General features: G+C 52.2%; 1 protein-coding gene across 2 annotated transcripts in view; it reads right to left on the bottom strand.

The window, feature by feature from the left end:
- The window catches only part of LOC138487598 (transient receptor potential cation channel subfamily V member 6-like), a 623,206-nt gene extending 610,267 nt beyond the window's left edge, over positions 1 to 12,939 (bottom strand). The window contains exons 1-3 of one of the 2 annotated variants that reach the window (XM_069614065.1): positions 12,461 to 12,939; positions 5,804 to 5,901; positions 4,558 to 4,680 (exon numbers count right to left, since the gene is read on the bottom strand). In XM_069614065.1, coding sequence (XP_069470166.1) covers positions 4,558 to 4,680; positions 5,804 to 5,901; positions 12,461 to 12,687 — 448 coding nt within the window. In that variant the 5' untranslated portion in view covers positions 12,688 to 12,939. The remainder of the gene's footprint in view (positions 1 to 4,557; positions 4,681 to 5,803; positions 5,902 to 12,460) is intronic. The other variant, XM_069614066.1, reaches the window with a different exon arrangement.
- Between the last annotated feature and the right edge of the window lie 252 nt (positions 12,940 to 13,191).

The following is a 13,191-nucleotide window of genomic DNA, read 5'->3' as shown; positions in this document are numbered from 1 at the left end:
ACTAACTTTGTCCCCCTTGTCGAAACCGCACCAATCTTCGCAAAGTCATTACGGGGCGGCCCTATACATTTTTTTGCAAAGTTTGGTGCGGATTCGTCAAACGGCAACAAAGTTATAAGCAACCCAAAAGCAGCTCTTGAATTGAGCAATTTAACCATAACTACACAGCCACTAGCGCAGGCTATATATATATATATATCTACAATACTCATTTTCTTACAGTTGTTATTTTTGTTAATTGAATATCAGAGAAGGAATGACTATACCTGAAATCCTGACAGTGGAAAGAGTGAGAGACTACATTGGTAAGTGACCTGAGTGGTGGGGATGTCAGTAGGATCAGAGCCACAGGATGACAGAAGGCTTCCATGAAGAGGGGGCAAGACCTTCACTGTTACCGCCATTGCCTCCCTCTCTCCCAGAGTTCTCCACCTGCCCCAATCGCTCGCTCTTCCCTGCTGTCTCACCGCAAGTTTCCTTCACATAAAGCTTGGCACTGTATTGCGTTCTTAGGAGTACCCTTTTTGATCTTAGGGTCTTCCACTTCCTTTTAACAATATTCTGCTCCACACTTCTCTCTACCACCTCCGAACCTATTCCTTCAACACTCCTCCACTACAGATCTTTAATTCCTTATGATACCTTCTCCTTCACCTTCTCCTCCTCTATTTCCTGGTCTTGTTTGTCCAGTCAGTATTTGAAAGCCATGTAGTCTCCTTCCCACATTCTTCACCACTTTGGTAACTCTATTATAACAGTGAAGGTTCTCAAACTCTCTTCAAACTCTGCCATCTTGTTCTACCATGTCAATGCCTTCTCCATCCGTCTCCACTATCTCTGCCACCTTCTGGACCTTCCTGTCTCCTGTCTTCCTTCTCACAGCCCACTGAGTTCCTTAGTTCCCTACTTTGAGGGTCTGTCTTTCCCCAGCCCACTGGGTTCCTTAGTTCCCTACCCTGAGGGTCTGTCTTTCCGCAGCCCACTGGGGGCCTTAGTTCCCTACCCTGAGAGTCTGTCTTTCCCCAGCCCACTGGGGGCCTTAGTTCCCTACCCTAAGAGTCTGTCTTTCCCCAGCCCACTGGGGGCCTTAGTTCCCTACCCTGAGAGTCTGTCTTTCCCCAGCCCACTGGGGGCCTTAGTTCCCTACCCCGAGGGTCTGTCTTTCCCCAGCCCACTGGGGGCCTTAGTTCCCTACCCCGAGGGTCTGTCTTTCCCCAGCCCACTGGAGGCCTTAGTTCCCTACTCTGAGGGTCTGTCTTTCCCCAGTCTCGTGGGTGTCCGCTGTAGCCTCCTCTCTCCTCTTTACACCAAACTTCAGGCTCTCTCTTCTATCCTCCTGTCTCCTGATCTCCTCAGGTTGTATGGACCCTCCTCCAGTACCTGTCTGCAGCTCTTGCTCCATCTACAAGTCCTTCTCCAGTTGCTTCTGTTCACTTCTCCCGCCTATTCCGAAAGAGGTCTTCCTCCTAACTCTGAGACCTACTCACTGAGCCCTTGGGCTTTTATTGGGGTGTGGACCCTCTTCCAGCTTCTCCGTGGTGTTTTGGGACTCAGGTATGGTAGATGGGATGGGGATTGGCTGTTAGGCTCCATTTCTGGTGATAGCCTATATCCCTGGTGGGGGGTGGCGGGGGGGTTTGGGATCAGCTTGTCCCTCCCCTCGGGGAGCCTCCTTTGCCTGCCACCCCCCACACCCCCGCCCCCTTGCGTGCTCTCTCTGGGGGAAGGAAGCTTAGGAGTGCATGTTCAGTGTAGGTAACTTGGTGTCATAGTTGTTTGGGTCTGCGTGGGTCTCTAGGGAGAAGGAAGCTTAGGAGTGCAGGTTTGGTGTAGGTAACTTGGTGTCATAGTTCTTTGGGCCTGCGTGGGTCTCTAGGGGGAAGGAAGCCTAAGAGTGCTTGTTCGGTGTAGGTAACTTGATGTCATAGTTCTTTGGGCCTGCGTGGGTCTCTAGGGGGAAGGAAGCTTAGGAGTGCAGGTTCGGTGTAGATAACTTGGTGTCATAGTTCTTTGGGCCTGCGTGGGTCTCTACGGGGAAGGAAGCCTAGGAGTGCAGGTTCGGTGTAGGTAACTTGGTGTCATAGTTCTTTGGGTCTGCGTGGGTCTCTAGGGGGAAGGAAGTTTAGGAGTGCAGGTTCGGTGTAAGTAACTTGGTGTCATAGTTCTTTGGGACTGCGTGGGTCTCTAGGGGGAAGGAAGCCTAGGAGTGCAGGTTCGGTGTAGGTAACTTGGTGTCATAGTTCTTTGGGCCTGCTCGGGTCTATAGGGGAAGGAAGCCTACGAGTGCATGTTCGGTGTAGGTAACTTGGTGTCATAGTTCTTTGGGCCTGCACGGGTCTATAGGGGAAGAAAGCTAAGAAGTGCAGGTTCTTGTAGGTAACTTGGTGTCATAGTTCTTTGGGTCTGCGTGGGTGTCTAGGGGGAAGGAAGCTTAGGAGTGTATGTTTGGTGTAGGTAACCTGGTGTCATAGTTCTTAGTGCCTGCATGGGTCTCTGGGGGAAGGAAGCTTAGAAGCGCCGGTTCGGTGTATGTAACTTGGTGTCATAGTTCTTTGGGCCTGCGTGGGTCTCTAGGGGGAAGGAAGCCTAAGAGTGCTTGTTCGGTGTAGGTAACTTGATGTCATAGTTCTTTGGGCCTGCGTGGGTCTCTAGGGGGAAGGAAGCTTAGGAGTGCAGGTTCGGTGTAGATAACTTGGTGTCATAGTTCTTTGGGCTTGCGTGGGTCTCTACGGGGAAGGAAGCCTAGGAGTGCAGGTTCGGTGTAGGTAACTTGGTGTCATAGTTCTTTGGGTCTGCGTGGGTCTCTAGGGGGAAGGAAGCTTAGGAGTGCAGGTTCGGTGTAAGTAACTTGGTGTCATAGTTCTTTGGGCCTGCGTGGGTCTCTAGGGAGAAGGAAGCTTAGGAGTGCAGGTTTGGTGGTAACTTGGTGTCATAGTTCTTTGGGTCTGCGTGGGTCTCTAGGGGAAGGAAGCTTAGGAGTGCATGTTCGGTGTAGGTAACTTGGTGTCATAGTTCTTTGGGTCTGCGTGGGTCTCTAGGGAGAAGGAAGCTTTGGAGTGCAGGTTTGGTGGTAACTTGGTGTCATAGTTCTTTGGGCCTGCGTGGGTCTCTAAGGAGAAGGAAGCCTAAGAGTGCATGTTCGGTGTAGGTAACTTGGTGTCATAGTTCTTTGGGTCTGCGTGGGTCTCTAGGGAGAAGGAAGCTTAGGAGTGCAGGTTTGGTGGTAACTTGGTGTCATAGTTCTTTGGGCCTGCGTGGGTCTCTAGGGAGAAGGAAGCCTAAGAGTGCATGTTCGGTGTAGGTAACTTGATGGGCCTCATTACGACCCTGGCGGAAATCGCGGTGCTAAATGCACCGCGGAGCACGGCGGAAAGCTGCCGATAGCGCCATGGAGGTTGGCGGATTTTCCGCCCCATGCCGACCTTGGCGGGGCGGTAAATCCCCATTCCCCATTTTACCCTTCCCCATTCCCATTTTTGCCCCATAGGGTATAATGGGAGTGGGAAAGGCGTTAATTGCGCCACCGTAAAATACGGTGGCGTAATTAACAACAAGGTCCCGTAGCGCCATGGATTTTTCCGCCCGGAAAAACCAGGCGGAAAACGTTCCATGGCGCTACGGGAACTCGTAGTAGGGCGGACGGGTCCGCCGCGAATAACGCTGGCGTAAACCCACTCCGCCAGGGTCGTAATGAGGCCCGATGTCATAGTTCTTTGGGCCTGCGTGGGTCTCTAGGGAGAAGGAAGCTTAGGAGTGCAGGTTTGGTGGTAACTTGGTGTCATAGTTCTTTGGGCCTGCGTCGGTCTCTAGGGGGAAGGAAGCTTAGGGGTTCAGGTTCGGTGTAGATAACTTGGTGTCATAGTTCTTTGGGCCTGCGTGGGTCTCTAGGGGGAAGGAAGCTTAGGAGTGCAGGTTTGGTGGTAACTTGATGTCATAGTTCTTTGGGCCTGCGTAGGTCTCTAGGGGGAAGGAAGCCTAGGAGTGCATGTTCGGTGTAGGTAACTTGGTGTCAAAGTTATTTGGCCCTGCGTGGGTCCCTAGAGTAACTTCCTCTAATGGCTACAGTTATATGGAGTCGCTGGTGGGTACCACCTTCCAGTTCCGTGGTGCACTTTGGGGTATGACATCCTTCCTGTTGGGTGGTCCTTTCTCTGGGGGTCCGACTGTGGCCCCTCCCTTGAAATGGCCCATCTGTTCTTAACTGTATGGGAGTGGACGCATGGCTGCCTGATTCCCGGCTCTGGCACCTCTGTTTCCCAGGGTATAATCAGGAGAGGTTTCTGCACCTGCGCGGGGACACCTGGAGGTGCAGGTGCCACAGGACTTCTGCTCCTCAATATGCCCCGCCTCCTGCACGTGGCATGGTGAGGCTAGCCAGGGCACCCAGCATCACGTTTCTCAATGCAGACCTGCCCCCCCCCCACCCCCTGGGCAACTGGACTATCCCCCCACACAGGGCGGCAGGTGATTTCTACCCACCCAGGCAGTTCTGACGTCATTGCCTGTGCTGCACAGCTGACGTCATTCGCTCTGCTTTGGCCATGGGCGTGCTCTTACCTGCGTAGAGTTCTGACGTCATGGGCTCATTGATGAGAGTCAGTGCGGCGTCCAGAAGAGCAGAGGCGGCCTCCGTGCTGCCGTAGAGAGCGGCTACGTGGAGAGCGGTCTCTCCGACTGCACCTGCGCGCCAAGAACAGCACAGCACGTTAGATGTGCACATTCACTCACGCACTCAGACATGCCTACAGACGTGCACAGGGACTCACATGCATGATCACACACACACCAGGGACGTCACATGACGCTCGACCCCCTGATGACATCACAGGAAGTGATATGGCGGGAAGCGATGGAACACGACCTTTCACCCGTTGACAAAACAGGAAGTGGCATCACATAGCATTGTATACTACGAACAATATGGTTACAATATCACTTTAATGTGATCTACATTTCATACAAGAATGGATCGCCATATGTATCATTAAGATCAGTGTGTATAGGCCCATATTACCAAATTACTGTGAATGTAAGCAGACGTCCCAGGCCAAATGATAATGATGTGTTATTATATAGCACTTACGCTTAAGTGCTTTATATAGAAAAAATATACACCCAATATCACCCAACCTGTGTTGGTACTCATTTATCGACCTCAGAAGGATGAAAGGCTGAGTGAGGTATTTAAGAACAGACTAAATCAGTGACTCACCCCTGGAAGTGTGCCTGAAATAAACATTTAATGAGCCTAGCAATTATGGTATAGAATTCCAGAAAGACACATTATTTGGCATTCCTACTATTTCTTATTTAGGGTCAGTGCTGAGAGCGTTAGACTTGTGGCCCCCCTGTTCTTATTTTTCTTCTTTTTTAAGGGGCCTGAACAGGAAAGGCAGCCCCTCCAGAAGTGAAGAGCCACATGGTGCTGGCCACAGCCCAGGAGCCTGCATTACACATTTTTTTGTTAAAAAAGAAACACTGTTTTTGTTTTTTTTGTTAGAGGTCGCAGTTGTGACCTCTGTCGACCCCGAAGTGACGTCCCTGACACACACACACAGGAATGCACTGCAAGGCTGGGTTCAGGGACCCGGCCAACACTAGAATCAAGTCCGGCTTTCAAGGCGCCCAGAGAAGTCTTTATCGACTTTGAAAGCCATTCTGATGGCGCGCACCTGTGGTAACGTCCAAGGTGTACTTTATGAGTGATGTCACTCTGCGACTTTAGGAAGCGTAGATTGCAGGGAAGCCCCCCACAAGGGTTAGACTACCGCTGCCGCGGAGTGCATTGAGTTAACACACCTACCTCTCTGGAAGGGGTCGAATAATCCACGGGCCACCCAGGCCCTGATGTCCTTGTGTCTGTTCTCTTTGGCGGCCAGAAACAGGGGCAGCTCTCGGATCCTGCAATGGGAAAGGTGGTTTTAAGTGAGGAGGAACGGGGCAGAGGTGCTCCTCAGAAGCCCCCTTGGGCGCATGGCCTCTGCGCTCCATGGCCTCTCGTGTCATCTTGTGTGACCAAGCCGTGGTGCCAGCCCTCTGTGAACTGTCACCTGGAAGGAACGTGCCCGGACAGCAGAGCAATCTCCACAGCCCACCCTACCTCCAGTCACCGCGCAGACAGCCATGCAGTGTCCATGCTCCGTCATGTCCCTTGAACACAGAGTAACACGCGCACTGCTTCCCTGACCCTCTAGGGCCCGCTTGCCCACACAGTCACGTGTGTACACCGCCCATGCTCTGTGAGATGTGCGTGCATGCAAGCACAGAGATGAACAAGCAAGAATTCTCCTTGTGGCACATTGTGCACACACAAAGACCCACATCCACACACACTCACACAATTCTTGCACCTCGATGTCTCTCCTAAATATACACACACACTCCATGCATCTTGATGTTCCTCCGACACACACGCGCACACACAAACACACACACACTCTATCCATGCACCTTGATGTTCCTCCTACACACACGCACAGACACATCCTATCCGTGCACCTTGATGTCCATTCTACACACACATAATATCTTTGCACCTTTATGTCCTTCATACCCACACGCACACACACGCACACACACACACACACTCTATCCATGCACCTTGATGTCCCCCAACACACACACACACTATCCTTGCAACTTGATGTCCCCCCAACACACACACACACACACTATCCTTGCAACTTGATGTCCCCCCAACACACACACACACACTATCCATGCACCTTGATGTCCCCCAACACACACACACTCTATCCATGCACCTTGATGTCCCCCCAACACACACACACACTATCCTTGCAACTTGATGTCCCCCCAACACACACACACACTATCCTTGCAACTTGATGTCCCTCCTACACACACGCACAGACACATCCTATCCGTGCACCTTGATGTCCCTTCTACACACACATAATATCTTTGCACCTTTATGTCCTTCATACCCACACGCACACACACGCGCAAACACACACACACACTCTATCCATGCACCTTGATGTCCCCCCAACACACACTATCCTTGCAACTTGATGTCCCCCAACACACACACACACTATCCTTGCAACTTGATGTCCCCCCAACACACACACACACACTATCCTTGCAACTTGATGTCCCCCCAACACACACACACACACTATCCATGCACCTTGATGTCCCCCAACACACACACACTCTATCCATGCACCTTGATGTCCCCCCAACACACACACACACTATCCTTGCAACTTGATGTCCCCCCAACACACACACACACTATCCTTGCAACTTGATGTCCCTCCTACACACACGCACAGACACATCCTATCCGTGCACCTTGATGTCCCTTCTACACACACATAATATCTTTGCACCTTTATGTCCTTCATACCCACACGCACACACACGCGCAAACACACACACACACTCTATCCATGCACCTTGATGTCCCCCAACACACACACACTATCCTTGCACTTTGATGTCCCTCCTACACACACAATATCCTTGCACCTTGATGTCCTTCATACCCCCACACACACACACGCAGGCAAACACACACTCTATCCTTGCACCTTGATGTCCCTTCTAAACACACACACACATCCCATCCGTGCACCTTGATGTCCCTTCTACACACACACATCCTATCCATGCACCTTGATGTCCCTCCTACACACCCTTGAAGTCGCTAACATGGTTCGCATTCAACCCCGTAGACTGCCCCCTGAACCATGGCTCACTAATCTTTTGAAAGAAGAACGCCTCCAACTGCGCCAGGCGGAGCGTAAATGCAGAGCATTTGATCCTGCTCTTAAAATTCAATATAAAATACATTCTTCTGCATATTGAGCTAAAATGAAAGCTGCCAAAATGGTGCATTTTACTACCAACATTGAGTCCTCTCTTTCTCAGCCAAGGGCCCTGTTCGCTGCTGTTAAGGATCTTACATCAGTGGAGAGGCTCACCCCTATCACACCCACCCAGGAACTCTGTGATGTTCTATCTCACTTCTTTATTTCTTAGGTTGATGCTATAAGACAAACCATCGCTTTGGCAGTGACAAGGGCTGGGCCCACTGGTAATACCACCCCTTTCCTCGCTGTCTCTGATCCCACCATTCTTGATACCTGGTCTATCTTTCCGACTTATACCGTGGAAACCCTTCTAATGGCTATTGGAAAAATCAAGTCATGCTCTCCCTCGATGCTATTCCTTTGCAGGTCATGAAAGACATTGCCCCTGATCTGCCATCAGAGATTACCAAAGCTATTAATGAAACCTTTCAAACATGCTCTGTCCCTCGAGAGATGAAGTCTGATAGGGTGAGCCCTCTTTTGAAAAAACCTACCTTGGACCCGAACATTCCATCTAATTTACGTCCTATTTCACTTTTCCCTTTTCTGGCTAAACTTTTAGAATCATTGGTGACCCCCTACTATCCACTTTTCTAGAATCTTCTAATCTTCTGGACACGGTTCAGTCCGGGTTCAGTCCGGGTCGTGGCACGGAGAGTGCTCTGGTCGTCGTTTTGGATGATATGGCCAAGCTGGTGGATGCAGGTGGAGTGGGTGCCCTGATTTTGTTAGACCTATCAGCAGCTTTCGACACGGTCGACCACTCCATCCTGCTATCCCGCCTCTGCCAGTTCGGTATATCTGGACAGGTACTAGCTTGGTTCAGTTTGTTCCTTGCGGATCGTACTCAGACCCTCTCGATGCCTCCTTTTCTCTCTGCTCCTTGTCACCTCAGTTGTGGGGTGCCCCAAGGCTCTTCCCTGTCGCCTATTTTGTTTAACATCTACATATGGGCCCTTGAATGTCTCCTCCACTCCTTCGGCATCAGGTGTTACTCCTATGCTGACGACACCCAGATACTGATCAGACTAGACCTTGATCAGACTGAGATGTCGTCGTGCTTGCAGGGGTTCCTAACTGCTGTTGGAGATTGGATGAACCACAACGGGCTCAAACTGAACGGGGCCAATACTGAGGTGATGGTGGTGGGCTATCCCCTGATCCTACACTCGTGGTGTCTTCCTTTTGGCCCTCCTCCCTGGGACCCCTACCGACTCCGGTTAAGAAAGTGAAAAAATTGGGTGTGGTCCTATCTGCACCCTTGTCTATGGACCGACAAGTCTCTGCGGTCTGTCAGGCTGGTCATTTTCAGCTGAAAATTCTGAGAAAAGTATTAACCCTGATCCAGGCTCCACTGCACCCTCCTGTGGCTGCTGCCATGGTTCTATCATGAATAGACTATTGTAACTCCCTGTATCTGGCCCAACCAAAGGGCTTGATTAAACAGCTGCAGCGGCTACAGAATCTGGCTGCAATGGTAACCACAGGCTCCCCTTTTGGAGCTCACATCTCCCCTGTGTTACGGAACCTGCACTGGCTCCCTGTGGCTCAAAGGGTTGAATTTAAGACCTTGTGTATTGTACACTGTGCCCTTCATGGTCAGCGAGCGGAGTACCTTGCAGCCAAGTTTATACGTTATCACCCCACTCGTCACCTTTGCTCAGCCACTTCTGAACAACTTGCTCAAAAACACAACATAGAACGGGTTTGGTGGCCGGGCCTTCTCCATTGCTGCAGCAGTTCTGTGGGATAATCTCCCACTTACCATAAAGAAAACCCCCAACTATTTGGAGTTTAGAAGGCGGGTTAAAACTTAATTTTCATAGGGCTGTCTCCATCTCTCCTCGAGCCATGATGCCCTCGGGCGACCATGCGCTTTATGAGAATCACTAACATAACATATCATAACCCTCCGTGAACCTGGATGTCCCTCCTACACACACATCGTATCCGTGCACCTGGATGTCCCTCCTACACACACATCCTATCTGTGCACCCTGATGTCCCTCCTACACACACATCCTATCCGTGCACCTGGATGTCCCTCCTACACACACATCCTATCCGTGCACCTTGATGTCCCTCCTACACACACATCCTATCCGTGCACCTGGATGTCCCTCCTACACACACATCGTATCCGTGCACCTGGATGTCCCTCCTACACACACATCCTATCCGTGCACCTGGATGTCCCTCCTACACACACATCCTATCCGTGCACCCTGATGTCCCTCCTACACACACATCCTATCCGTGCACCTTGATGTCCCTCCTACACACACATCCTATCCGTGCACCGTGATGTCCCTCCTACACACACATCCTATCCGTGCACCTTGATGTCCCTCCTACACACACATCCTATCCGTGAACCTTGATGTCCCTCCTACACACACATCCTATCTGTGCACCCTGATGTCCCTCCTACACACACATCCTATCCGTGAACCTTGATGTCCCTCCTACACACACATCCTATCCGTGCACCTTGATGTCCCTCCTACACACACATCGTATCCGTGCACCTGGATGTCCCTCCTACACACACATCCTATCTGTGCACCCTGATGTCCCTCCTACACACACATCCTATCCGTGCACCTGGATGTCCCTCCTACACACACATCCTATCCGTGCACCTTGATGTCCCTCCTACACACACATCCTATCCGTGCACCTGGATGTCCCTCCTACACACACATCCTATCCGTGCACCTGGATGTCCCTCCTACACACACATCGTATCCGTGCACCTGGATGTCCCTCCTACACACACATCGTATCCGTGCACCTGGATGTCCCTCCTACACACACATCCTATCTGTGCACCCTGATGTCCCTCCTACACACACATCCTATCCGTGCACCTGGATGTCCCTCCTACACACACATCCTATCCGTGCACCTTGATGTCCCTCCTACACACACATCCTATCCGTGCACCTGGATGTCCCTCCTACACACACATCGTATCCGTGCACCTGGATGTCCCTCCTACACACACATCCTATCCGTGCACCTGGATGTCCCTCCTACACACACATCCTATCCGTGCACCCTGATGTCCCTCCTACACACACATCCTATCCGTGCACCTTGATGTCCCTCCTACACACACATCCTATCCGTGCACCTTGATGTCCCTCCTACACACACATCCTATCCGTGAACCTTGATGTCCCTCCTACACACACATCCTATCTGTGCACCCTGATGTCCCTCCTACACACACATCCTATCCGTGAACCTTGATGTCCCTCCTACACACACATCCTATCCGTGCACCTGGATGTCCCTCCTACACACACATCCTATCCGTGCACCCTGATGTCCCTCCTACACACACATCCTATCCGTGCACCCTGATGTCCCTCCTACACACACATCCTATCCGTGCACCTTGATGTCCCTCCTACACACACATCCTATCCGTGCACCGTGATGTCCCTCCTACACACACATCCTATCCGTGCACCTTGATGTCCCTCCTACACACACATCCTATCCGTGAACCTTGATGTCCCTCCTACACACACATCCTATCTGTGCACCCTGATGTCCCTCCTACACACACATCCTATCCGTGAACCTTGATGTCCCTCCTACACACACATCCTATCCGTGAACCTTGATGTCCCTCCTACACACACATCGTATCCGTGCACCTGGATGTCCCTCCTACACACACATCCTATCTGTGCACCTTGATGTGCCTCCTACACACACACTGCACAACTTGAGGTATATCTCCTACACACACACAAACACCCACTTAGCCTTCTTTCCTTGATGCAGGCCTTGCACACACCCAGTGTCATGCTCTCTATGCACGTCGAACACATGCATATGACCTATGCTCTATGAAGTACATGCTACATGGAGTGTGGTACTTCAGGAAACATGTAGATTGTCTACATGCAAGATGTACCCCGAGGAACATGTTTCCCCACATAAGAGCACTCTCTTGCACATGTACACAGACACACACACTGAACCTGCTTGATGAGGTACACATCTGACCTCTGCTACTTGTTTACATGTTGTGATCCTGGGCAAATCGCTACATTTTGGTGTGCCTTAAATCCCTTCTGTGCACACGTTGAGAGTGCCTGGAAGCGGCTGGACACTGGTAGGGATTGCTGTACCATCCTTCTCAGGTGGGAAGCGCCTAGAGGTGGTTCCGACTCTACAAGTCCCACTCAGTCACAACATGTAGGCAGAGAATTGATAACCCAACACATCGGTCCATCAAAGGGGACGCATTGCTGACCCCAGCTCAAGCACGGCCTCAATGCGCTTCCTTTTTAGTGACTTGGGGGAAGTTTGTTGAGAACGAGTAAAGTCTAAGGAAATCTTCTCTCCCCTCAATCCCACCCCACTCCATGCACCCCAATCACGTGCACTTCAGATGTACTAAGCAGTTTTCCCTTTAAAAGCAGGCGCGCTACTCCATCTCAAGAAGGCCCCAAACATCAAGACGGGGGCGTGGAGCCTTCTTGTGTCACACTGTGGACTCCCCACTAGTAAAGACGGGGTCTACCCTGGCACCTGGTACCGAGGCAGGGCACTGCGTGTTGCAGGTTGCAGCGCCCTGAAGCAGCCTCCATAGCGCTTACCTCTTCTGCTGCTTCAGGTCAACGTCGTCCTGCATCGGACAGCGCACGTGGAACCAGGCACGCAGTCGCTCCCTGAGGCTGGAGAGAGCCCCCTTCTCCCCTCGGGCTCTCCCAGGGTGCTGGGAGAGCCGGGAGAGCGCGAGGTCGGCTTCCTTCATGGGCGCGAGAGTCTCGCCACTGCACACACGGATCTTGCAGTCTTTCCCGTAGGGTGTGGAGTAGGGCATGGCGGCCCAGGGCCTCCCAGAGGGCTGCGGTGCTGGGCTTGCACCCCTGCCCGCGCCGCTCCTCACCGCGCCTCTCTCCCTGCGAAGCAGCAAGAGGCGAGCCTCGCAGCGCTGCCTGGCAGCCCGGGAGGGGCACGCACAGGTTGGGGGGAAGCGGAGGGGTGGGGGGGCTGGAATAGCCCTCGGGCCGGGCAGAACGACTTCTGCCCCGTGCCTTCGCTTAAATAGAAAGCGCTCCAGGAAGAAGCCGCGGAAGATGAACGCCTCGCAGTTCGGGTTAGGCGCTAGGGCGCTCCCGGGTGAACCCGAAAAACCGGGTGTGCAGCCGACGCCGCCACTAGCAGGGCCTCCAGGGTTGGCTGCACAGCTGCCTCATAAACGCCTCTGCCCCCCTTCCGCTCCCCCCCCAGGGAAGGGTTAAGCACTAAGTAATTCCACAGTCACCCGAGAAATACCCCCCTCCCTGCCTCCTGGGGGCCGGGCACGGCTTGCAAATCCGAGGGG

This window comes from Ambystoma mexicanum, chromosome 9 (genome assembly GCF_040938575.1).
Source record: "Ambystoma mexicanum isolate Mex_15411 chromosome 9, UKY_AmexF1_1, whole genome shotgun sequence".
Lineage (NCBI taxonomy): Eukaryota > Metazoa > Chordata > Amphibia > Caudata > Ambystomatidae > Ambystoma > Ambystoma mexicanum.
This window is presented reverse-complemented; position numbering and strand designations above follow the sequence as displayed.